The 27,439-nt window shown below is 39.3% G+C and overlaps 3 protein-coding genes across 3 annotated transcripts; 2 read left to right on the forward strand and 1 right to left on the reverse strand.

Moving 5' to 3' along the window:
• Window positions 1-2,291: 2,291 nt before the first annotated feature.
• Window positions 2,292-6,971, reverse strand: exoc8 (exocyst complex component 8). The gene is made up of 4 exons (XM_046061234.1): window positions 5,709-6,971; window positions 4,270-4,523; window positions 3,845-4,093; window positions 2,292-3,501 (listed from the first exon to the last, which is right to left on the reverse strand). Exons 1-4 carry the CDS (start codon window positions 6,856-6,858, stop codon window positions 3,094-3,096), a joined length of 2,061 nt encoding a protein of 686 aa, XP_045917190.1. The 5' UTR covers window positions 6,859-6,971; the 3' UTR covers window positions 2,292-3,093.
• A 553-nt stretch (window positions 6,972-7,524) lies between these two features.
• Window positions 7,525-10,999, forward strand: sprtn (SprT-like N-terminal domain). Its single transcript, XM_046061237.1, has 5 exons — window positions 7,525-8,133; window positions 8,386-8,485; window positions 8,803-8,931; window positions 9,045-9,312; window positions 9,892-10,999. The coding sequence occupies exons 1-5, from the start codon at window positions 7,799-7,801 to the stop codon at window positions 10,938-10,940; spliced, it is 1,881 nt and encodes a 626-aa protein (XP_045917193.1). The 5' UTR covers window positions 7,525-7,798; the 3' UTR covers window positions 10,941-10,999.
• An 8,380-nt stretch (window positions 11,000-19,379) lies between these two features.
• Window positions 19,380-27,068, forward strand: fam89a (family with sequence similarity 89 member A). The gene is made up of 2 exons (XM_046060805.1): window positions 19,380-19,773; window positions 21,854-27,068. Exons 1-2 carry the CDS (start codon window positions 19,525-19,527, stop codon window positions 22,139-22,141), a joined length of 537 nt encoding a protein of 178 aa, XP_045916761.1. The 5' UTR covers window positions 19,380-19,524; the 3' UTR covers window positions 22,142-27,068.
• The last annotated feature ends 371 nt before the right edge of the window (window positions 27,069-27,439 follow it).

The following is a 27,439-nucleotide window of genomic DNA, read 5'->3' on the forward strand; positions in this document are numbered from 1 at the left end:
TTTCTCCCCCGTGTGCTCTCTCTCCCTCTGCTCCTGAGCCCAGCCAACTACCTGCACCTGCAACCCATCATCCACCTTGTCAGCCTGCCACACCTGCCAGTAATCAACCTCATCCCAGCCTGTATTTCAACCCCGGTTCTCCACACCATCCTCGCTTGATCGTTGTTGCTCCATACCCGGTGCCATCCCCACGTTCAGGCTTTCATGTTTCTTGTTTTTTCACGTTTACCCTGTACCTTGTTGCTGTCTTCCCTAACCTTGTCCCTCTGTCTGTTTTCCTCCCAGGTACACTCACCCTCGTCCTCCGTTCGGCTGGGCTCATCCACTGGCCCACTCCTCTTTGGACTTCCCTCACGGCGTCCTCCCTGTTCCCCCGCCTCTCCACGCTTCCTCGGCCCCTGTGTTCCCCGGCTCTCTGGCCCCCTGTCTCCTTGGTTCCCCGTGCCTGTACTTCCCTGACGTCCTCCTCTCCCTCCAGTCCCTCTCACCCTTTTTCCTCCAATAAACCTCCTTCCCTCTGAGTGCTGCATTTGGGTCCTCTCTGTCCACACACCACACCCCATAACACCCATTGTTAATATCAAAACATTGATTACACAGCTTTAAATGTATTATGTAAAGAACTTACATCTGATTATATCATGTTTTTATTTATAAAATTCTGATGATGTAAGTTGTAGTTTGAAGAGAAATGAGACAATCCAGTTCAAAAGGTGTCAATTTTGAAACTTGTCCTGCATGGCACAAAAGTAAAATCCTACCCATAGCAGCTTTAATAACAGCAGCGGAAAATAAAAGCAAAGAAGTGTTACCATCAAAATACTGTACCTCTGATGAGTTGTATTGAGCATCTCCCAAATGGGAATTTGTAGAACTGCATGTATGTGAAGCAAAATAAGGCTGGAGAAAGTTAGCTAACATGTTTTTATTCTTTAATCAAAGGAGAATGGGCTGAACGAAAAAAAACTGCCATCTATTCACCACATGAAACTCATCACGTTGACTGAATGAATTCCTTTCGAATAATCTGACCAGCCGGATTCTTCTTCTCTGAGGATAAGCTGATAACTTCACCCGAGGCTTTCCTTGAGCCCTCGATCACATCAGTGATTATAATGTGATGAGCTGTGAAGCAGAGAGAACAATCATGTGTTGAATGGGGGCTAAAAATATCTCTGCCTGCTATCGTGGCATGTTAGGCTTTGTCGCTGCTGGGATTTGTTTAACACAGAAAGAGAAGAAATTGTTTTCATATTGCAATAACAAAATTTAAATTGGTTTTACTGCAGTTTTACTTACAAAACAAATGTAATGCTGGGGTACTACAACGTGTATTTGTAATATTGTCACTTGATTTATGAGTAAAAAGACTCTGTGACTTAACATCTGAATATTGTCTACCAACCTCGATATTCCATATTTTTACATTGTAAGCCACCACAAGAGGGCAACATTGCCATGAAACCAGGATTAATAAATACTGTGTGAATGACAGCGCTTTTATTTTATACAGAAAAGATTTTTCATAATCTTGTTTTTAAGACAATCAATCCAATATAAAAGCACTATTTATGTACTAACACACCTGGGATGATTGCTCTGCAAACCGCTAGATTCAGGATGAGATTTATTAAATTCTCTGCAACCTTGATTTTTCATTCATCATCACACAGATCTATTGAAGATGTAATGCTGATTTCTGAATGTACACGGTAAATAACCTGGAGTGAAACAGCAGGATCTTTTAACAGCTGACGTTTTGACCATCATTAAGTTGCCATGACAAGTCACAATGCTTGCTGTGAAAAAGGTCGATAAATCTTATTCTCTTGGGAATGATAGAGAAAACTAAGAGTGCTCTGATGTGAGTCAGAGAGATAAAAGCACAAGTTAGATAAGACATGTAGCAGGAAAGAAAAGAAAAAAAAGCAGTGATGCTCAAAAATATGAGTCAAATACAAATAGATGTCACTCACAATGTAGTAGGACAACCATATGCATTTAGGCACAATGCTCAAGTTTGGGCAAAGTTTAACTTGTATTTTAACGCACTGGCTCATTTACTATTTCCCCGAACATTGTTACAGTCTAATACAAATGCAATTACTTTATGCATTGAAGAGTAGGTGAAATATTTTCAGCTTCCAAGCGGGGACATAACAAAAAAGTTTATGTTACTGACTCTTAACCGATTGTTTTACATAACAGACAATGAGGCACAAACATACTAAACACTTGCTTTGTTGGTCAGTGCAACTTTCATCTTCCTGGAAAAATACAACAAAACAAGATTGTGCTTACATGATGAGCTTTATTACATTTCACGTGTTTTTCTTAAACACAAACTTTGAGTATTACAACCAGTGCATTTGCTTTTCAGTCATCCCTTTTAATCAGTCTTATTATGCTAGAATTCCATTTAGTGTCTAATAACAGGTCCAATAGCCCCAAAAAAAGCTTTCCATGATGAGTACAGACATATTTTATCAAGATCGAATTTTTGCCAAAGTCTGTAATAAATTGTGTAATGCCATTTCAGAGAAAACAGGGTCCTACATGTGAACAAAACTGCACATAACATCAGAAAATGTACACACACTGATCGGCTGTTTGTCTGAAATATGTCCTTAATGTATCTGTTTATTACACAAAAAGAGAGCATTTCTTGGTTATCACTACAGTCTGACATTAAAAGAGCCCCATAAATCAGCTGTTAACTCAAAAGGGACTTTCCACTGACATTTGGAACATGTTCTTTGATCAAATCAAATATTGGATGCAGCAATAGGGATTTGGGAAAGCAATAGTAATAAAAGTTTTCATCACTATCAGCTAGTATCATCTTTGTGAGTTGGTGCAATGTCAGGTGCAAAGTAGCTTTGTACACATACCTATCTTAAGGTTTCTTAGCCTGCCGTTCTCCATGTTGTATCCTGTAATTTATTGTCCTGCCATCTCAAAACAACCAATAACTAACGCTTATTTTGAAGTTCTGAGTTGAAATTGAAACAGTCAGTGAAAGAGCTTTCAGGTGTTTTTTGTCCACCATCCATTTTTGCAGTCACACATCTTTTTTTAAATGAGCCATCAGTCTCAGACCAAAGATGTGGTACTCTCTGGATTGATTCGAACCGGTCTGTTGCTCTTCCTCAGGTCCTGCAGCTGTTTGGCCGGCTTGCCCACGGCCTCTTCAAACCTCAGCTCCACCACCGGCAGTACGGTGTCGTGGAGGAAGGTGGCATTCCGCACGATGAAGGCCTTCTTCTCAGGGTCCTGCTCACAGCGGAGGCTGTAGTCCACGTGCTGCACGGCGACCAGGATGATCTCCCTCAGGCTCTCCAGCAGCACCATGTGCAGCTCGGGGAAGTAGAGCTTCAGTCCTTCCTCCAAGAAGCTCATCAGCTGCTTTGTGAAGGCCACGATGGTGTAGCTCAGGTTCACCCAGCAGTCGTCGCCAGTGTACTGCTCAAAGCTGCCCATGCCACAGCTGCGCATCTCGTCCTGCAGAGAGAAAAATGAATATGGTAATGTTTCAACAGATAAAACTTAACAATTTAACACCTTTTTTCATTAACACCCAGCATTTGGCAGGTAAAAATGCCTATCACAATTTACCAGAGTCCAAAGTTACATCTTAAATGTTGTGTTTTGTCCAACCAACAGTCAAAAACCCAAAGATATTTAGTTTACAATCACATAGAATGGACAAAAGCAGCACATCCTCACACTCAAGAAGCCGAAACCAGAGCATGTTAGGAATCTTTGCTTGATAAATCACATTTGTCGATCAACTAAACAATTAATCCAATAAATGTTTCAGGACAGACAGACAAGCCAAATTCACCTTGAGTTTAGTCAGAGCCTCGGGGGTCATGAGGTTCATCCTCCTCCACATCTCCTCAGAGTTTCTGTGCTTGGTGGCTTCCATGATGATGTCCTTGTAGCTCAGCAGGGCTGCCTTGATGTCTTTGACCAGCAGCGACTGCAGGGTGAATGTCAGGTCCAGGCCGATCTCAGTCAGCTGCTGACAATGCTCCTTGGCCACTTTTACACACTCTGCTGCTGTCGACAGGCTCTCCTTACTGTCAAACACCTGATAAGAGACACCAAACTCACTTTATTAAGACATAAATATACCTTCACAAGTTATCAAATGACATAATTCACTCTCTGGCTGCGAAATCATAAGGCTTTACCTCCTGCACTAGTTTTTTGCTTGCCAACAGTTACTTAAAATGCCTGACCTTCTAGTTTTTATCTTCCGCCTACCTGCTTGCTGAAGGCGTCCACAAACATCCTCATGGCTGATCTGGACCAGACCACAAAGGCGGAGTAGCAGCCCGTGTTCCCTGCAAAGTCCATCTCAAACTCTTTGGCCGTCTCCAGCAAGCTTGTGAAGAAGTTGTTGCAGAGTTTGTGGATGTAGAGCAATGTGGCTCCTTCTATGCGCAGCTGCCGTATGGCCGTCTGGACTGCAGCAGCACGGTTCTTCAGGAACAGCTCACAGGCTTTGGTGGACTGGCCTGAAATAATGGCAAAAAGTAATTCAAATTTTCTGCAAATATATGTTCTAATGTAGTGAGACAGCACATTTTTCATAGCATTTATGCTGCCATACTATACATATGGGGGTTTAAGAGATTTAGTTTTGTCCATCACAATACACTGAGTTTGTGCATGAGACTTTGAAAGAATGTTTAGAATATAATTTAAGAAGATAAAATTTTTAAAAATATATCTGAACAGTTAAACTAATACATAACAAAGTGAAATGTTGTGATTTTTAAAATACTCAAAAAAGTTTGGTTCTTCATTTTTTCCTGATTTTCAGATCATTTGAATTCATTGTCTCATTCACTCTTTTCTTTCCGTGTGTTCCCAAGCTGCAATTTTGAACACAGGTTTATACTTTACCAGTATGTTTTTGACACTGTTGAGTTTGGTCCAAAAACTCAAATTTATGTCCAACCATTTCTAGACAGGGATTATAAAAAAAAATGTATCCACTCTAATCTGTACTGGGACTACTGTCTGCACCAAACCATAATATCAAATGTTGAAATTTCATTAAATCAGTTTTAATGAATTACCAAGTGATGATCAGTTAGAAGATAGTTAACCTAAGAAACTATTCTGATAGTATAACTAATACAGAATTAAAAACAGGAATGTTAACCTGCAATTATTCTACAACTATAATAGTTTTCATACCTAAACCCTATAAGAAATTGTTGTTCCTCAAGTTAAAATGATCAGTTGATAGATACACCAACAAAATTCTTTTTCCAAGCAAAAACGACACAAAATCACCAGTTTCACCTCCTCAGTGGTGAGGATTTGCTGCTTTTGTTTATCTTGTGCGATAAGAAACTAAATATGTTTGGACAAAATAAGCAATATGAAGACATCACCATGGACTTAAGGGAATTGTAATGGACTTTTTTCATCATTTTCCTGTATTTTATAAACCACTATTTTAATTTATTTAAAAAATGACTGCTAGTTGCATTTATACACCCTAAATGTGTGAAACACTGCAGGCAGCATTTATTTATCTACAATCACACTTTGACAGCCTCCGATAACAAAATCTTGAAGGCTTCATTGTTTGCATGCTCGCTCCAAGTATTTAAAATAGATTTAACACCTACATGAAAATTTATTTTTTGTTTGTGTGTGCGGGGATGGTTATGAAAATAAAGCAGAACCTAGTCTGATCAGCTGGGACACGGCCCGCCGCGTGGCTTTGGGTCCACCTCGAAGTGAGCGATCTGGAGACAACTCGAACACCAGGACCTCTGTCAGCTGCCGCACACGCTCATCCACCTTCACCCTCAGCTCTTTGACCCTCTGGGTGACCGGCTGGTCTTTGAGATACTCGTTGAGCTTGTCCAGCAGGTCCACGGCGCCCTCAAAGTCTCTCTGGGCAATGCAAACATCCAGATCCTCCGGCAGCCCCTGGATCCACTCAGGACTGAGGTCCACGCTTTCTTCAGCGACGGCTCGTTCGTCCTCGTCCACATCGAAAGGATTGGTGGACACCTCGGCCCTTACAGGAGAAGTAGGGGCCTCTTCCTCTTTCTTGTGCTTGTCCTTGGTGACTTTGTTCTTCTTGGTTTCGTCCAGGATCTCCAGCCACTCCTTCTTGATTTTGCTGTTCTCCGCCTGGAAGATGCGACTGTCTGGGAACATGAGGATCTTGAACATGTCCTTCATGGGAGGGTTGTCCTTTACGTTAACCACAGCGAAGCTCTCCAGGTCATACAGGGCGTTGTATTTATACTTGACGGTTCCTCGACGGTTTGGCAGCCAGGTGGCGATTAGCAGACAGTCGTTCATCAGGAAAGCGTGCACCTTCTGGATGGGGGACATGTTGTCAACATCAAACTCCACAAGGTCACCATTGTAGACCAGGTGCCTTCCTGGGGTGTCCATGATGTTTTTACCGCCCTCCACTTTCTCCAGCAGCGAGGTGAGCGTCCTCTGCTTCACCTCCTCGGTCTCTTTGGGGAAAGCAGCCTGCATCTCTTTAGATGTCTCATCCTTGTCTGTGGACAGCAAGGCCTGAGTGATGCTCTCCATGATGCTCTTCTGCTCTGTCAGGATGTGACTCAGCTGGTACATCTCGCTCTCCAGGTAGGAAATCTCTTTGGCCGTTTCGATGAACTGTCTGTAGTTCTTATAGACATTTTTCTTCAGGTTTTGAGCCGTTTCGTCCGCCAAGGTTTGGATTTTTTGGCGATGCTCCTGCAAATCCCTGTCGCCATCGGACTGCTGTGACAGCTGCTTCACGTAGTTTTGAGGCTCGAAATTAGGCGATTCGAGGAGCTTCCGTAGTCGGTTCCCCGTCTCCGACATCTTCTACCGTGTGTGCGTTTACTTAAAATAAAATACTGACAAATTAGTGTTAAATGTAGACAGAGGGAGTGTTCATCTAGGATCTTCCTAGGTTCTTATCCGCTTTCAACCCAAACAGGAAGTTGACACCCTGAACCGCACGGAACTCAGAAAACATGATGGCCAACAAATCTCATGAAATAAACATTTTTCAAGAACATTTTGTCACGTATACAAGCCATGTACAAGCCAAAATCGATATTTTACTAGAGCATTAGAATTACCAACTTTATGCAAGACTTGACTTGTTGCTTTTTATTTATTTAATCACTAAATTACATCAGAAAACCCCGAGTTGATTTTAGATTGGCCAACTACTTAAAACGAAGAAGACAACAAATCCCAGAATGCCTTTCTTTGACTTCGAACAATTGTGAGTTTTTTTCAAGTTAGCGAGAGTTACTCAACTCTAAAGCGGAAAAAAGTGTTATCACAAGAGTAAAATATTACGATTAACGATTTAAAAGCATTAGTATATGGCACAGAACAACAAATAATCGTACTTTGGTTCTTTAAACAAAAAGAAAAAATAGTTGTATTAAGAACACACGTCCCTTAAAAAAAGATAGCCATAGTTTTTCCAACAGAAGATTTATTTTGAAATCCTTAACGGATGTTCTTTGGTTTTATTGTGGTATACTTGACACAATCGTTGGCGCTAGTTTTGGAGTAGCATCAAACACCTTCGTCCAACATGAAGATGTGGATGTTTTCGCCGAAATCATGACACAAATACGAGTATTTCGACGGATAGTATATTTGAAAGACTGTGATCCGGTGATTCTGTCACGTATTGTTTGATAAACGTGTAAAAGCCACGCTCGCTAACGTTAATTAGCTTCAGGAAGCTGACATAAACGTTAGCCTAGCTACGTGGCTACATCAGCTGTCCCACGTCGCCATGGATGATGATTTTCTGCTTGCTATTCAGCTACAGGAGCAATTTGACAATGAATACGAGACGGCATTGGTGTCATCAAACGGCTTTGATGATAATAGCTTCGGACAAAGCAGTAAGAAACGGAAAGTGGAGGTAACTGGTGGCGGCAGCAGCGATGTTGTTCCCTACTGGAAGCCGACTGTCCAGCCGGAGAGGCCGCTGTCCATCGTGGACGAGTCCTGGGAGATGCTGGACCCCAGTCCCGATGTCAGAGCTATGTTTCTGGAGTTCAATGACATGTTCTTCTACGGGAAACTCAGCGGTGTCGAGGTTAAGTGGAGCCCAAGAATGACACTGTAAGTCACATATTATGTTAACGTTATATTATCTTTTGTTGTCAAAGGCCAAAGTCACAATAACTTGAAGCTAGGTGCAGTAATACAGTTACTGATTTTTGTATGGGGTTCTGTGTGAAGGTGCTTTGTCACTATTCAAACTTCCCTGTAAACCACTGCTGCTGGGTGCAAATTATCTTTCCAGTGGAGTTTATGAAAGGGCTGTGTTTCTTGCCTCTGATGTCTCCTGTTCTTTGTACACTTTTCTCGTAGGTGTGCTGGAGTGTGCTCTTATGAGGGCCGAGGTGGACTGTGTTCAATCAGACTCAGTGCCCCTCTGCTGAAGCTTAGGCCGAGAAAAGACCTGGTGGAGGTGAGGTGGATAGTTAACACCAATCTAGCTTTTTTCAGAAGCGAGAATTTGATCTAATTCCCCTCCTACAATTTTTATTCTTAACAATTCAAATACTTCTATTTGTAAGTAGTAAAGATAATCACTTTTATGTTTTCTTCACATGGGTAAAACAGCATATTTACATCAGTTTACTAAAACTTTAAATTCAAAGTACATAAACACCTCTAGCAGCTCTTCCTCTGAATTTGAGATCAAAAGCTTCCATGCATATCAAAATGTGTTTACTTGGACAGATTTTACAAGATAAGTTTTTGTTTGTTTGTTTGTTTCCACAGACTCTCCTTCATGAAATGATTCACGCGCTGCTGTTTGTGACCCAGAACAACAGAGACCGAGACGGTCATGGTCCTGAGTTCTGCAAACACATGAATCGGATCAACAAGTCCAGTGGGACAAACATTTCTGTAGGATTATCTTCTCTTTCACTGCTTAAGTATTTAGCTCTTATTGTCTTTGCTTGTCTCAGAGATTGCAATAATAGAAATAACCCTCTGAAACGTCTTCGTCTTCTTGTCAGATCTACCACAGTTTCCACGATGAGGTTGATGTGTACCGGCAGCACTGGTGGAAATGCAACGGGCCCTGCCAGAACCGCAAGCCCTACTTTGGCTTTGTGAAGAGGGCCATGAATCGGGCTCCATCTTCTCTGGACCCCTGGTGGGAGGACCACAAGAGGACGTGTGGAGGGACGTACACCAAAGTCAAGGAGCCTGAAGGATATGGCAAAAAAGGCAAAAAGGATGGGAAGGCCTCAGGAAATGGAAAGCCTTCAAGTACAACTACAGGTGATTAGCTTATTCCTCTGCTGTATGTTCTGCTGTAATAGCTATATATATATAATTGTGCATTTTTTAAAACATTGTAAGCTATTTGCTGTTAAATGAAAAAAACACACGGGGTGTCATGCAAACACACTGAATCTTTCATGTTATTTTGTTCTCATAATAATAATGTGATTAGGTCACAATCCCAGAACATTTTTTTTACTAACGCGTCTTGTCTCAAGATCACAAAAATATGATAAGAAATAGTCCTCTCTTTCATGACCTTTCTGCCCATATTCAAAGGAATAGTTCAACATTTTACACTGACTTCTTTTCTTGTTGAGTGTTAAATGAGAAGATTCTATTCTCATGTCTGTGCAATAAATATGAAGCTACAGCTGATTAGTTGAGCTTAGTATAAAGACCAGAAATGCTGGTAAACCGCTAGTAGCAAAGGTAACAAAATCCATCTTCCAGTACCTTTTTAGGTAAAAAAAACTGAAATGTAAAGACATTTAGCATAGTACTGTAATCATTTAGACAGACTTCTCAAAGAAAGTCTGTTGCATGACTCTGAATTTGTGCCTTTTCCCCTCTCAGGTTCTGGATCACAGGACATAAGGAACATTATCCCATTTAGTGGCAAAGGCTTTCTACTCGGAGGGACATCACAGTCCTCGACGTCTTCCTCCCCATCTTACAAACTAGTAGTGCCTGTTCTGAAAACATCCTCGTCCAGCCCCATCTCCTCTCCAAAGAAACTCTTCACTCCTTCATCTCCGGCTAAAAGTCTCAATTCTCCTGTTCGCTCCGGCCTGGGTAACAAAGGAATCTCTAGTGCGCTACCCTCCGTCAGACCAGCTACCTCCACGGGGCAGAAGCCACACATAAAGAGGTCTGTTGGTAACACAAGGGTTTTTGTCAACATCAACGGCTCGCCTGTGAAAATCCCCAAACCCCGCAGCAGCGGTAGCCAAGAAGCAAATAAAATCAAACAGAGGTCCATTGAAGACCTTTTCAACAGCACAAGTGTCAGAAAGTCAGTGAGTCAATCCTCCACCTCAAACGCAGAACTTAAAAGAGATTCACTAACATCATCAGACATTACAATGAGTGCTACCTCTGCTTCTTCCTTCTTTCCTAAACAACAAAGTACCCCTTCAGCTTCCTCTCCCAGAACATTTATTCCGAGTCCTAGTAAATCCAGCCATTCGCAGCTTTCTTCTGTGGTTTCAAAAGGAACCAAAGGCAGCCCTGCCAAACCAACACATTCCAAGTATTTCAATCAGTCTAATAGTGACGGTGCATCGGGAGCTGCTGGTGGGGGTCAGGCATCGAGGAAGAGGTCGTGGGACGACCGCAGCAGCTCAGCCAGCATCTTTGACTTCTTCCAGAAGACACTAGGCAGCAATTCAGCAGCATCAGGGGAGTCTCTGAAGACAAAATCACCTGCAATGCAGCAAAGAACTGCCACTGCTACAGCATCCTCCGCTACTTCCTCACTCCATTCCTCTGCAGGAGTCCCCAGTTCTACCCCCACCTCTTCATCCTCTTCCTCCTCTTCAGCATTGATGGTCAGCTGTCCAGCATGCCAAGCACAGGTGGAGGAGTCAAAGATCAATGAGCACCTTGATTCCTGCCTCTCGTAAATGAGGATGTGTGCAGTAAAAAGGATATAGCAATAAAACCAATGTTTAGAGAAGTTTCAGGGAGTTTGCTGCATTACGTTTTTGTGATTTTTGCACTAAATCTCCTTTTGAGTTCCTCAATTTAACTTTGAGATCTTTTAATGTTTAGTGAAATAACTTGACTTTTGATTTGAAAATAATGCTTAGACACAGTTTTACTACCAGATTGGATTGTTTTCTCTGGTGGTCAGTGTTACTTCACTGTAATAATGACAATTCTTCTCTCATGAGTGCCTGTCTGTGATGTTGTGCCTTACTACACCAAGAGCACAGCAGGTTTTAACAGATAATGTAAATTAACTGACTTTACTTGAATTAGTTACTTCATTTTCATCATTATAAACAAAACAAACAGCAGTCCAGTAAGTTCTGTCTGGTGGCTGGTACAAGTTTTAACCGTGTTCTTATATTACTTCCTGTCATACTGATCAGTTCTGTAAAAAAAAAAAACTTTCACTGTAGTACTGCTGTACACCCTGCATATCTGGGATAACAGGGTGCTGGTCTCCTTTACATGGGACTTGACTATATTTGAAAGCTGCAACAGCAGGATTGCAGAAAAACAATTGATGAGAGTCAGTTGGAAATTGATCAGTTTGTTGTCAAATTATAAATCCAGAAGCTGCTGTTATGTGTGCAGAAAGGTTATTGTTTTGCCTCCTCTGGGGAAGGATGGGTTTGCTGGTTCCTGCTGTCTGATGTATCCTCTACCTCAAATCTGCATTTGCTGCCCGTCAGACGGAAGGAGACTCTGACCGACCTCTGCTGATCTGTGGGAATCCGATCTGAAACGTACCAGCTATTTATGTCTGTGCGTCTTCACATTTACACTGCATCCATCTGCAGGGTCAGGCAGTGCAGCGGTATCTGATTGTGCCATATGCTAAGTAATTCAGTAATGCACTGATCTTACTGATGTACTTCAACAATCAAATCTACAGTAAAAAAAAGGTTTTAGGGAAATGTTTAGCTTGCAAAATGTTAATTTTACTGCTATCACATAATCATTTTATATTTGTGTGCCACTGTTTGTTTTAAAGGAAATTGCTAAATTAAGTTTTAGGTTTTGTTTTCAAATAAAAATTGTTCTGTTTACCTAAATATTTTGCATGGAGCATAATTCATGCCACTATGTAACAATGAATCATCACATGATGATAAAAGCTATATTAAAATGATAAATGACAGTATAGGACTGGGCACAAAAAAAACAATAATGATAATTATCAATATCATTTTCCTCAATAACAAAAAATAATTGATTTAATTCCTTTGAATCACTAATGAATTAGCACAGATATTTATTTTGAGGAGAGGGGCTGAAAAAAGGTTTTACTTAATTGTTTTGAATGTTCTACCTCAGATTTGTTAAGTGATCCACTGTTATGTTCTGTCCATAAAGAAAAGTTTAAAACCACAATTAACCATCTGGTTTCTTTAGCTTTCACGCAGGAGCAAAAATCAGCCTTTCAACTTGAAAGAAATAATGATTTGACATTTATCGTGATAATAATCAATACTGAATGATGTGAAAGTTTTTATCGCAATAACATTTTTGACCATATCGCCCAGTCCTATGGCTACGACACTTACTGAAGCCATACAATAGCTACGTTAGCTCCCCTTGTAGAGCATGTTCACCATATACAAGCGGTGATTCCAGCCCACAGCCCTTTGCTGCATGTCATCTCCTCTGTCAGTCTCCTACGTTTCCTGTCTCTTCAAATTGAAATTATGATAATGGCGGTAGATGAAAGGTTATGGGATCACCAAAGTTGTTAGATTTTATCCTCCAGCTACCTTGAATATATGTCGTATATTCACAGCAGTCCATCCAATAGTCAAGATTTTACACTGAAAATATTAATTACAGCCGTTGTTAAGGGTGACATCATCTATAACAACTACTCAAAATAAAAAGTAAATTTAGAGTAAAAAGTTCAAATATATTAACTCTATGCAACATTATACTAAGTACTAAATAATGACAACTAAGCCCCAGTAAGTGTAGGTTAACTGGTAACTTCTACCTTTGGCCTTGAGTGGCATACAGTGAAGTGATGGATTGTGGTTTGACAAATCAGCACTGTTTTTTAGATCATCAGCCACAATTACTTTTTATTTTTGCAGTTCCAGTATATGTTTTTGATTTGGGGATAATAACACTAGTTCTATACATGGGTCAGTGTTGCCTCAAGCAGAGTCTTCGTAAAGTGCATCAAGGAAAAAAAATAACCCCATTGAGCACCCTAAACTGTTCATTGTGAAATGAGTCGTACTGGAGACAGGGAGAAGAAAAGGCAGGCAGATAGTGGGTGTGACTGAGCTGGTGGGTGAGCAGAAAAAGTGGGAGGAGGGTGAGGGCAGAGGTCAGACAGCACTAGGCCAGCTGCAGATCAGGACTACGCCCTCCTGTCTCTGCAGGACAGATTGGAGCAAGGCCAAAGGCAGTGACAAAGCACGTCAGCACACACCCATCCCATCTCAATTACGACAGTCTGCTGGCGCACAAATCTTTGATTACCATCTGGCTGCACGTGCATCATTCTTTGAAGTGAAGAGTAGATCTGGGAAAGAAAGCATGGATTTTCTCTGATGTTTGAGGAACCAAAATGTCCTGTTTTGTTGTTCCACCCTTGATAATGAATAACAAGTCACATTTATGACTTCCTGACAAATCTGATAAAACTAATTGTCCCCTGATGAAGGCCTACGGACCAAAAGGATGTTCATCAAGTCACCACAAGAGCCCAAACACTGTGCCGGAGTTTTTGATCCTACGCACATGTTAATGCAATTTGAACTATGCAGATCATTTAATTACGCACAAATACAATAATGTGAAAATACTTTGTCACAAGTATAATCCTACTTAAGCAAAATTAATGAAGTATAAGCAGCAAAATGTATTTAAACTATTAGTCAAGGTGGAGGTAAACTACTTTATATGCAGTTAGGTTAGTAGTTTAGTTCAATGGTTCCCAACCTAGTGAAGTAAAAAGTATGATATTTCCCTCTGAAATGTACTGGAGTAGAAGTATAAAGTAGCAAGTGGAAATACTGAAGTAAAAGTACCTCAGAATTGCACTTAAGTACAGTACTTGAGTAAATGTACTCAACTACTACTGACTCCTGCACAAAATACTTACATTCCCACAGTTAGAAATGACTCATTGTTTCCTGTCTTCAATAGAAGGAAGAAGCTATTTAACCCATTTAATAGCTCCAGAGAGAATGTAAGGTACATTTTTGGGCACCACCAGACCTGCATGTACCATTGATGTGATTTTATTATTTTACTGTAGACATGGCTCCCTTCCAGAGGCCCCTCAGCAGAGGAAAACTCATGCCGGTGACAGCAGCTGTTCTTACCGGCCACTCCTCTTCCCTGACCTGCTGTTCACTGACACACTATCGGAAGCTGACCTCCTCCAAATACCCCCTCCCTCCTTCCTTTCAGACCTATTGTGTGATTCATCCCAGACAAGCTCCAAGTTCAACGCAATGTTGTTCTGTCTGCAGTCGCAGCAGGTGATCATTTCTGGTAGAGCTGCCAGTTTTTTCTCCGCAGAGATCATTTATCAACAAATATGCGTTACGTTAGTTATGTTATATATGAATGAATACAAAAACATTTACAAATAAAATGTTAAATATTTGTTTTAAAATGAAAAGATCTGTGCAGTGTTTAAAAGAAGGAGGATGGAACTTGCCAAATTTGAGACAAAATCATCAACATACAACACAAAGCACAGCAGAGTGTAAAGGTCATAGTGTATAAACATCAGTAGCTTCTTTCTTTTAATTTTTTTACCTGAATTGTCTCTTAATTTTAACTGTTTTTAGACTGCCTATGCTGTTTTTTTTCCCCCTTACAATATCAACTCTCATAAATCATCATAAGGCTGAACGGCTATATTGTCAGAACTTGCCATGTTCTGTGGACTTCGGGGATTTCATCCATGATTTAGAGTGTGGTGGAAAACCTCAAAGTAATCATTTATTATGGAAAATGTTGAAGCTAATATTCGCTGCATGGTGGAAAATATCTTGTTAGGCAAAGTCTATTTACAGTATTTGCACAATGACCAAAGATAACTCTCATAATCAGTTTATCTGTAAATCTGTTTTCATTATGTTATTATTTTTTCACTTTTTCACTTGGTCTTGTCAGAAATGTATAGCATTTTGCTTGATAAATTATTTCAATTATTATATTATAATTCAGCACAATCATACAGAATGTTATATTATATGCTTATATATTTATAAACATAAACGTATATGCAAAGAGCTAAAGATAAGGTATAAAACAACATTAAAAAGACAATAACTAAAAACTAAACTAAAAAGGGACTGAGAAGCAATTAGAGGATGTATGATGGGAGATATCTGATGGACTTGTGTGCCTACATGAGTTCTTGTAATTTTATTTTGGCCTTTGGCAAGATATCGCTTTCCTAGAGAGACATAAGCGGATATCTTTAGACCATTATTAGCCATCCTATGCCAAGTGATGCAAACTCATTGTGCTTTTTAGCAAGGCAGATTAATACAAGCCTGCTACATTTACATGCATCCCCAGGGGGTGCCATCATATGCCTAATCCTTTGATCGCAGAAGGCAGTGATGATGATGATGGTGGTGGTGATGAAAGCTTATAGAGGGGTCCTTCTGTTAATAAAACCCCACAGACAAAACAGATTGTCCTTGATCAGTCTTTTTAAACTGTGCAGCTGTGGGCTATCAGCTGCTTTAAGAGCAGGATTAGGCTGTACAGGACGATCTGATGCTTTTCGAGGGCAAATATAACATATGACGTTGTGTTGACAGATAGCATGATACAGTCAAAAGCATTTAACACTTTGAAACTTTGCTTATGTATCCTAGGAAAATTTTCTGTAGCAGGAAATATACAGTAGTTTATATTTTGTAAGTCTAAGTATTCAGTTAATTTATAAAGTTAGCTAAAAAGGTGGATTTAAATACAAATCTGAACCTATGATAAATATGGAGCCCTAAACTGACAAAACGTAGTGGCCAAAACAAAAAGGATACACACGAGCATTTTATTAATCAAATTAAACCAAACTGGAAAAAATTTAAGTAAATCTAGTCAACGTGAGGTGTGGAAGTCAGTAAGTCAGTGGTGTGTGAGGTGCATGAGTGAAAGTGATGGGTCCAGGTGTTGTTATGTGTACAGCAAAAACATCTGAATAAACTCAGAATAGTATAACCACACCAAGACGTGGTGCCTGTGGAAAGGAGCAGAGAGATTAATTACACTCGCAGCCACAGGTATTCCAGAGCGCACTAATCGGCCACCTGCAGAGCAAACAGAGCTACAGCTTAGTAGATAAACCCCAAGATGACACCATGGGTCGTCACCGGACAACATGTAGTGAAAGGTGTAGAATTGTGTTTAACATCAGCTGAGCAAACACGTAGCTAACACACCAAGTACCAACCTCTTCAGATATCCACCTATATGATGCTAACCTTTTTCATAAAATGACAGCAGTAATGTTATTCATTCATTTATTGAACTGCACATGGCTGTAGCATTATGGTGTAATTATTGTAACTGTTAGCTAAAGTTTCTTAGCCAGCAAGCTAACATTAGCAAAGTTAGCTTGCTATGGCTACCTATCTGAAGCTAACAAAAGTCATAAAACTACACCAGCTAGTGCGTGTAATGTTAATCATGTAGGCCAATTATACTGCATACTGATGTAGCATCATGGTATAAATTATTGTAACAGTATCTAAAGCATAGGCAGCAAGCTAACACTATTAAAGTTAGCTAGATGTGGGACTGTCTTCCAACTGTAGGCTATATCCCTTGTCTTCATCACGACGTCAATGGAAACAAGACATTTTGTGGATGTGTGGTATTTAATGTTGTTTTTTTTCTTCAAATGTCAAAGAAACTAAAGCAAAACACTTCTAACTAATTGGAGGATTAAGGAAAGGGATACAGTTTTATTGTTTTCTATACTTAATTTTTAAGTTTTTAGTTTGTGGCATGACATTTCTTTAAATGTTGTCACTTACAGGGCTCCATAGATAACATAAACAATTTTGGAAAATCTCTGTCACAGAAACACAGGTTTACATGAAATTTACAGTCATGAGATTAATTTTCTCATCTCATTCCCAAGAGAGAAAGTAAATGTACAATACTTAGCTTAGTTTACAAAATGTTAAACTATTCTATTAAAGAATCCATCCGACAGATGGAGAAACACTTTTTTCCACCAATACTTTGACTTATGAAAGCAAATTATCACCAAATCGTTACTTTTATGAGCTATTAAGGAGAAAGGCCTGTTAACAAAAACATTATATAGCCTCTTTCAACAAGGCAACAAAGCTTTTCAGGCTTCAGACCCCCCTGGCTGTTGTGCAGGGTGCTCATAAGTGTTAATGTCCTTTCTGTCTGTAGGAAAATGAGTCAATTTTCATTCATCTCAGTTGAGCGATTAAGAATACAAGGCTTCAGGCTTCATACATCCTCCTGACTCTGTGTGTGTGTGTGTGTGTGTGTGTGTGTGTGTGTGTGTGGTACAGCACATGCTCCTCTTTTGCAGAGGAGCGTGTGTGATGCTTTTGTGTGTTGATTTCAAGGTTATTGTTGTGTTATTGTTGTGACGGGCTGGGGGGACGGGAAGTGAAGCCCACCATCTGTCCTTTGTTACCCAAACTATTGTCCTGCACACACGCTCCCATCATGACCTCAAACCCTCTGTCTACACTCTGCTAATGCTGAAAAGTATCAACTGTTCATGTTAATAGGCAATAATCAATGATAGAGACAGAATATTAAACAGGCACGATTACATACATTTAAAAGATTGAGAATAACAATCCCTTTGCTTAGTTAATGAACTTGAATAAATTATGAATAAACAGCACATATTGATGATATTTGTATATTTTGTTTATAAACACTAGTTTTCCATTTAAGATTTACTTTGTGTACAAGTGTTAAGGATTTTTTAAATGGACTGGTTTACAATCAATTATGAATTTTAAAAGTGAGAGAAAGTGTGCATCAGTTATTTTTAAGTATTTTAAATGTGATAACCAAATGTATTTTATTCAAAAAGGAATTTGTGTCTTATTTTTATTCTTAGTTTGATCTCTTGATCTGTGTTGGTTCAAACTTAGGCTAATTATATTTCTCTTTTATCTGCTCTGGTTTTCAAATAAATTTGTATAACAATATATATACATAACATTGTTGTTGAGAAAAAGACAGTTTTCCTGCCCTTAAGTGTTGGCAGGGAGACGCCCAGCAGCCAGTGTGTTAAAAGGACAGGAAGCGGATTTCACTACTTAGAATCCAGCATCGTCAAGTTGGCAAAAATGAATCATAACAATACCGGAAGTTAAATTTAAAATAAATTTTCATAGTATGGCACTCCAATGGCTTTACACTGAAGCATATTTCTTAAGTTTGACCTATAATAATTTTCAAAGACTCATGATCCATAAGTTGTTAATGCATAATGGTGTTAGTAAAATTAGTAGCATGTAGTGATAGTAGTTTTTGCAATGGAAAATAAATCTGCTTGAAACTGAATAGCTATAATTGTTTGGATTTGTTTAGCACACAAGTGTGTGTTTAATTGAATTTTATATGAATAAAAAGACATTTTAGGTCATTTTCCCATATGATATTACTTTGTTTTTTCTCTTTTGCTACTTATTTGGAAATACTTATTTTTTGTGCTGCATTATTACAATAAAATATATGAGTGCAGACGATTTTAAATAATGCATTAGTTAATGAAAATTAATAAACTAATATCATTAATTAGTGAATATTCAGTATCATTTAATTTAATGAAAGATATGAAACCAATCAAACCACAAGAATAGTTTCTTTTCGATAACAGTGGGGTTCCTCAACAAGGCCCGGGTCCCCACTGTCACTGGCTCTTATGCCTCCTTCTCTAAACACACACACACACATACACACTCATACACACTCCGGACCCCACACTTTACAACAACGCTCAACTGTGTTTTATGCTCATGTTGCGAATTTTTGCACATGTGTACTGTAAGAACCAATTTATACCAAGGCAAATTCCTCGCATGTGAAAATGTCCCTGATAATAAACCTGATTCTGAATCAAATTATTCCATATAAAAATCATGGGGTGGAGAAGACCCATTTGTAAGATGGTCAAATGGTACTCTTGCAAACCCTTTTTACAAAATATTGTGAAATGGAAAAAATGCTTTCAGGACCCACAGATTATGTTTTAAATTAACTTTTATTTTACACTTAGAGGGAAAATAGTCCACTAAAATATTCATCAGTGATGCTTTTATTTTTGAACACAATACCGGAAATGCAATGGCTTTCATTCCGTTTAACTTGACGTGGCGTCGCTCTCCGCCCTGGGCAGAGAAAACTACGGGTGTTGCTCGGTGTGTTTGGTTCGGGAGACGGCCGGTTGTTGATTTTTAAGGACTGAACAGTCAACGTCAGTGTAAACACTAACATTTCTTCGCGTAGTAACTCAACAGGACAATGAATGGTAAGTCAACGAACGGTTCGGTGGGAGGAATGGCCTGTATCGAGGGTCTGCCCCCGCTGCCGAAGAGCCTGAGCGGCTTGCTGAACTCCAGCGGCGGCTCCTGGAGAGACATGGAGAGGATGTACGTAAAGAAAACCATGATCCAGGACGACCTGAGCCGAGGCAGGAACAACGCCGACAACCTAATGGCGAACAAGCCGGCCAACCTCGACGCTGCTCTGGCTCTTCTGCGGAAAGAGATGGTAACATTTCAGGGACTGTTCATTTTATTTGACGACAAGAAAGTCGTTTTCCACCCCTGGTTAATGGAACGCTGTTTAATCCCAACACGCTGGACATTCGTATTCAGCCAAACTCCCTAAAGAAACTGGTAGTTTGGTGCTGCCTTGTCTTTTTATGGAAAACTTTTGCCACTTGGGATTCAGGTTAAGGCTTTTTACAAACAATTTGAGTCCCCTGGTAAATTCGGCATACATACCATTTACCAAACACCAGGTTAGTAAATAAAACATAGAATTTAAGGAATGAATTTAGCTCTTTTTGCAGTAGCCCACTTTGTTATTAACTTTATCGAACAAGCCTAAAATATCGAGCATTATTATCACTTCTATTTAGTGAATTATAGTTATTTGTTTGCCGAGGTTATGAAAAGACCATGTCAATTCCCAACGTGTATTACTTTATTTGCTACCCAGTATATAAAGTCGATTGGAAACGTGAAAAGATGTTTTAAAAATGGAGTCTGGCTTTAACCTTATACAAGAGAAAACAGGATCAGGAGCAGCTTTGCTTTAGATGAGAGGCATTAAGCCATTAGGTTTATGCTGCTTTTTATTCTAAGCTCAATTTAATGCATTTATATTTTTAATATAAACGTTTTGTTTTTTATGACACAAGGTAGCATAAAAACCCTCTAGTGAAACAATACCTGGTATTATACATTTATTGATGTCTAAACTGAGTGACACACTTATTACACTCCCTTGCCAGCAGCAGGTTTTCATAACATAACCAGACCAGATTTCATTATTAGGGTTGACTCCTCCATGGCTCTTGGTTAATCTATAACAATAGGCCATTTCCTCACATCCCATCATTTAAATGAAAAGGTTAAACTGTTCCTCTACTCCCTCTTTGCCATTTGGATTTTTGTTCCAGGCTTTACTAAATCCTATTTCTGCTTCATGTGCTTTACTCTCCCTGCAGCACGTTCCCTACTGGAAGCTTATTGATTTGTTGTTGTTAATGTGTGTTACTATGAGTTTGTAGTTCACATTGTCTAATACCTTGTCAGTGTCCCACATTTTTGAATCCGTAAGCCGCTCCAGAGTCGATGGAGCACAGTGCTCAAATTCAGCTATTTCACTATGACTTGCATGTCTGCCGACTGCAATTTGTTTGAAAGACAATGCAGTGACCCTCGGTTCATACTGCACTGTCAGCTCAGTCGTGTGCAGTAGAAATGCTCTTTTCAACCGTTTAAGCCTTCAGATAGTAAAACCATAATGTCAGGTAGCAGTACAACTAAAGAATATTTTGACTACCTATTTGTTCAGTTGATTATATTTTTAGATTAATTAATAATTTTGAAATAAATCATTTATAAAATGACAAATTGTAAATGTCTTTTTTTTGTCCAACCAACAATCTAAAAACCTAAAGTTATAAAATGTGCGGAGGGGGGGTGCAGTAAATCCTCAAATTTTGGAGGCTGAAACAGTTAATAATTTATTTTGATTATCGTACAATTGATTTAGCACTGCTGTTCACTTATTAATGTTATTTGCACTATAGTTGTCTGTAAAGCCGAAACAATTAGTCGATTAAGTGCTTAATTTTTTTCATTGACGTAAAATTCATCAGCAATTCATTGATAATCTATTAATCAATAAGATGTCAAAAATTGCTAGTTCCAGCTTCTTGAGTGCAAGGATGTGCTCCATTTCATAGTCAACAAAATCTCCTCTAGGGTTTAGGCTGGTGGTTGGACAAAATAATGAAAAATAATCGTTAGTTGCAGCTCTAGTTGTCTGGCTGGGGCTGTCTCTAGAGTACCAAGCACAGATTATTTATTAAAGAGGAAAAGCAGATTTTATGTTTGGCTCAGGAATTGTTGGTTGATAGGAGTCATGCTTGTGCATACAGTTGATTTCTGCAGTTTGTCTTAGACCTAGTGAACAAGTTTGCATTCTGCCTTGTGGACCTAAAAGTTAAAACACTGTGTATCCTAAAATCAACAAAGTGAAAGCCTTTAAAATAGGTGAATGACTTCATCACAAGTGCGTCATGTATTAATTAGGATGTTAATACTGCCTTCTCCAGGTGGGTTTGCGTCAGCAGGATATGTCCCTGCTGTGCCAGCTGTGGTCGCTCCATGAGTCGATCCAGGAGTACAAGGGCAGCTGCCAGGACCTGAGCGCCGCCTCCAGCCTCAGCATGATGGAGAACGGCTACTTCGACGAAGATGACGAGTATTACCCAGAGCCTGGCGCCACTCCCACCGGGGAACAGCCAGATGGAGAGGTTGGAGACGGGACGGCAACAATGGCAAAGAATGGGAGCAGCAGCGGCAAAGACGACAGCTGGGACTCCTTTCACGTTACCATCTGAGGCCTCATTCTCAGCATTTTTCTGCAGATGGATACTTATTTTGGGGCGACTGAGTTAAACAGGAGGAAAAGTTGAGTAGATCTGGAAACCTTTTGGGAACCGGCCAGTTAGAGATAGCAGCTTATGGTATCTGGTTACCATAACAGACTATAGACATAACAGACTTTGGCTCCTCCTCAGGTGAAACACACCCCTGCTTATGCTGCAGAAGGTTTTTTTGCAGCGTGACCAGGAGCTTCTTCAGACTGCGGAGCTGAGACGCCGTGTGTTAGGATGTGTGGTTTGTTAACACCCTCTCACCCTCTCAAACTCAGGAGTTGAGATGGATTGTATTCCCAGACTCCATATACTCAAAATTAGGCCATATATATTTCCTTCTATAAACAGCTGCTGCTTCAATATCAAGTGGTTTTGTTAGCCAGTCACCCTTTTTGGCAGAACTTTTTTTACATATACAATATATATGAACAAAGTTGTATTATTTATTAAATAATATAAATAACGAGATGTTTGCTTTCCTTACACTGTACGGACGTTGTGTACTGCAACTCTACCCAGATACAAGGGTACAGCATTTACAGGTTGGCAATTGGGACTTCAAAAGTGAACACATAGGATGGGACTTCTGAACTCTGCAATCGTTGTTCAAAGAGATGGTCGACTGTGAACTAGCTGATGGAGAGTGTGTGTTGCTTTTTAAGTGTTGAAATCATACATTTGCAAAATTTCAGAAGTTGTCAGACCACAAGAATGCACAAAGAGGTGAAGTCCTCAAACCTGTTCACGGTGAAAAAAAGCTTGAAAACTTGACTGAGTTTTGGTACAGGAGTGAGGGCTACACTTTTTTGCCTTTTTTAAAAAAAAGAAAATGTGAAATATTCAAAATGCTGGAAACAGGTTTGCATAGGTGCAAAACCTGGAAGCCCAGTGCACTAAGCTGCAGATTGTGTGCTTCCATGAACCTTCAAAGCTGTTGGTGCTTGCGTGCATTACAAGCAACTTTGATGTGTCAACTGTTTTCTGACTGGGTGGTGTAAAAGGTCCAGATGGGTTTGATCTGGCAAATGATGCATTATACTGCTGTGTTAATCCCTTTCATGATCGATCAATCTTGTTTCCATAGTTATGACCATTCCTATCAATAAGACCTTTGTGGTCATAAAGTTAATTGCTGAAATCAGGGAACAACAGTGCTAAAAAGAAGTCAGATAGGGCATTAACCTGAGCAATATTATCCTTACTGATTTAATATGAAAAACTATGAAAATAACTCAAGTTCTAATTAATGACAATTATCCTTTAACATAGCCAGGTAGCAAATGCTTAATGGGAGCAGCCATTTTCCCCATAACCAGCTTTGAGACTTATATTCTTAATATTCTCATATCAAATAAATTGAGAAACCAACTTCTCACGTAATTTGCACTCGCTGGTTAGAAAAAATGTTCATTAATCACAGTGACATTGATGGAGAAATGAAAGTATGTAAATCTGAATGGCTTGTAATGGTCAGTGAGTTGGTTCAGTTTTGGTACTTTGTCACCTAAAATCTTAACTGATCCTATCCGATCTACACATGCAGCTGGAGTTACTATACAGACTCAGCTTGAGCATTATCTAAAACATGTTAGAGGGATGTAATGCATAATATTAAAGTGTTTCTACAAACCGTATGCAGGCTGTTTAACCATCTGAGCCTCATCCTAAAACTGAAGTAGATCATGTGGCAGTACTGGTCACTAACAAGATTGTTTTTAATTCAAAAGAGCTTGCCTTTATTGTATGGTTGTGAACAAAATAGGATAAACACTTCTAATACAGTGAGATGCTCTCCTAGTGAATCTCTGCTCCACAAACTCAGCCTTATTCTACACTAAGGATGTTTTTTTGCTGTTGTCCTGTAGCAGGCGAAGATGTTTGGATGTGCGAATATTAATACTTGTGCTACACATGGCAGTGGTCAGTCTTCTTTAATATCTAAGCTCTACAGCAAAGGTCTTAGCTGAACCCATAGCATGCAACGACACAGCTCAATACACAGCAGCTGTTCTATCGCTCTCACTACAAAATGACTTTACTCTGTCAACAAGGTGTGGAAAGTTTCAGTAGCGTGTTAATAATGTGTCTGCATTCATCTTATGACGTCATCTGTTTGTAGTCTGGTCCGCTATTTGTGTGCTTGTGCAACACAAACCAAAGAAAGTACAGTAGTCAAACTGAAATGGTGCTGAAGAAGAAGACAGTTTCTTATCTAACTGCTCCTGATTGGTTACAATACATAATGACCACTTATGTCTTGAAGAATGTCTTTACAAGTAATTGTGAAGCTGATGAACGGAGTTACCAGAAAATCAGTAACTGTGTAAAAACTGAATTTCATACAGATATTACCACAATATAACATAAAGGAATGGTTGGACATTTTAAGGACTTACCAACTCTTGCCAAGAGTTAGATGAGAAGATCTATTTAAATATGAAGCTACCGCTGGCAGCCAGTTAGCTTAGCTTAGTATAAAGACTGAAAAGAGGGGGAAACCTCTACCATGGTTGTGCAAGAGAAGAAAGCAAATAAGTGTAAAATGTTGAAACTATTCCTTTTAACGGTTTGATCATTTCTATCGAAAACTTACATTTCAAGGGTTTTCTTCCTTTTTACAGCTATAATTAACTGAACAGGATTTTCTTCCTCTCAAAAGCACCTCTGGGAATCATAACACACCACTGCATACTCACTTTTAAATCTGAAAACTTGTCCCGTTAATATCCATAATGCAAGTTTCTATCTACAACCAGAAGCCTAAAACGTTGTGAATGTTTGCTCTCTGTTATTTATTACTAATCTGTTAAAAACACCTGTTGGATCGCCGCAACCTATCGCTAATCTGAATCTAATCAAAGCACATTCGATCAAAAAATATAACTTATACAGTTTAAAACATTTGAGTAAAATCTTGACCCCATACGTTTTATTGGATGTCTATACAATTAGTGCCTTTGTAAACCTGCAGGTTTCAGACCTGCAGCTTGCTGTTCAAGATGGGGATGAGAATATACCATAAACTGACTCGCTTGACGTGCACTTCGTTCTTAAAGCTGCTACGGGAAGAACTAAAAACTTGATGACTTTTGCAACTTCCTAAATCCCTTAATGGCCGTTTATTGTTTACTTTTTTTACTCCTCCATCAAAGGCTCCTTTTTTCATTTTATTGTTGAGGATGCAGCTGTTAGGAGTTTTGATGCTTCCTTCCTCTGAAATTTGAGTTTCTTCACACACGTCTCAAACAAAGTGAGGCAGTTCCCATCCTGTCCTGGTTGATGAGGTCAAGCTGGTTGACCTCATCATATACGTAGAATAAACTCGTGCATGGCTTCAGTTTCCCACAACATTTATTCTGTCAACATTTATTTTAATCTTCTACATGTAGCAGCTTTAACCTCCAAAACTTGTAGCAGCCTTAAAATCAGTCATGTCATTTGCAAAATAAGGTGCACTCCTCACTTGTTCAAACACACAAAGTGTTCAGCTATAATTTTGCACTTGCTTGTGGTCGTTCTGTGTTAAATCCTGCAAAACTGCAACTACCTGATCCTCTTTGAGTTGGTCTTTATTACGCAGGCACACGGTGCTCCTTGTACAGTAACTCTACTGTAACTAAATCCAGCACAAGAGAGTCAGAAAGGAGCTTTAAATTGATCACCAGCAAAAGTGTGCCCAATATTGTATTGTTTGCACTTGAATAGTGTGTGATTCCCTGTGACTTTTACAACCCCCATTTTTCATGTGATTATTGGATGTGTAATGTGGTGATGTCAGGGTAAACCTCTGCTCAGAAATGATCAGCATGTCTTCACCCTGGAGGGACACAAAATTCTTAAAATGTTTGAACATGATTGTAACATGACGCACGTTGTTATTTGGTGGTGTGTTTTCCAGTCACGTGAATAACTGGCCAAATGTACACAATGTGATGCCTCGCCCACATACTTACAGCAACTACAGTGTATTTCTATGTAAATTGTAAATGTCGTGTTGTGGTCTCTCTGAATCAAACAGCAAGGGCTTCTTTCTAAAGCCGCCATTTTGCACCAACTTTGAACAATCACATGAAGAAATCAGTTGTTAGAAAAGGACTGAAAGACCAATTTTTCTACTTAAAAGTGGCCTACATAGGACTGAATGCATTGCAACCACACAGATTTCATGTGGTTTGACTAAAGTTAGGGGTATTACTTTAATGATGTTGAAGTGGGTACACAAAATAGCATAATCAGAGATTGATGGTATTTAATGAGAGAGTGCCCGAGGGGGAGATGTGTTCATGAAACATGTTGCTTTATATCGAGATGAGCTGTCAAATGCCCATGTTTCATCCACCTAAAACTTTTTGTTTTTAACATTTGCTTGTCCTTCTCCAAAAAGCTCCAAAATGCATAAAAACACAATTTTTTCACTTAAACAAAAAAGTTATTCTCCTTTAGCTGACCTGTGTTGAGACCTATGTTTCAGCACCTGAATCAGCAGAGAACAACACAAGAATGTCTAAGAGGTACAGCCGATTATTAGTATCTACTTATAATCTAAATATTCTGATTGTTATCCACCTTTTCTAGTTATTGGCTGCAGCTGTAAAATTGGTTTGGATATGTAATTGGAAAGTGAAATGTCTGACTTCATATTTATACTGTATATCATTCATCATAATCATTTATTAAATCACTATAGTGGAAAAATGTTTTAATGTATTTTGTGTTGTATAAGCAAAAGTTGTTCAGAGAACATGTGAACCCCATGTTGTTACCATCCATCATTACTCCCGTTCTTTAATCCATGAATGACCATACTACTGTTTCTTTGGACAATTAGTCTAAATCCTATCATAGTTATACTGATATGAATTTAATAAAGTGATTCCATACTTCTCAAGTTTGGAGTGAGCTTTTTTAATTCTTCTGCACAAAACACACTTTGCAGAATAGAATCTGAAGTCTTGATAGAAATTAGCTAGACCAATATTTTGGGGTTAAATGGGCCCTGAATCATCTGAAAATTTGTCCCTGTCCAAAAGACAGAGAACACATGTTGGTCTTCTTTTAGAGCCTTATACAACCTGTCAAGGATACAAATTCATGTTTGTAGCCATGTTAGCAGCTACTTGTTCTTAGGCACAGTTGGTGCTTTTGCTAAATGCTAATATCAGCTAGCTGCAAGTAAAATGTTTACCTTATTCACCATCTTAGTTTAGCGTTTTAGCATGCTCACATTTGCTAATTTGCGCTAAACACAATGTACAGCTA

Source organism: Micropterus dolomieu, linkage group LG10 (assembly GCF_021292245.1).
Source record: "Micropterus dolomieu isolate WLL.071019.BEF.003 ecotype Adirondacks linkage group LG10, ASM2129224v1, whole genome shotgun sequence".
NCBI lineage: Eukaryota > Metazoa > Chordata > Actinopteri > Centrarchiformes > Centrarchidae > Micropterus > Micropterus dolomieu.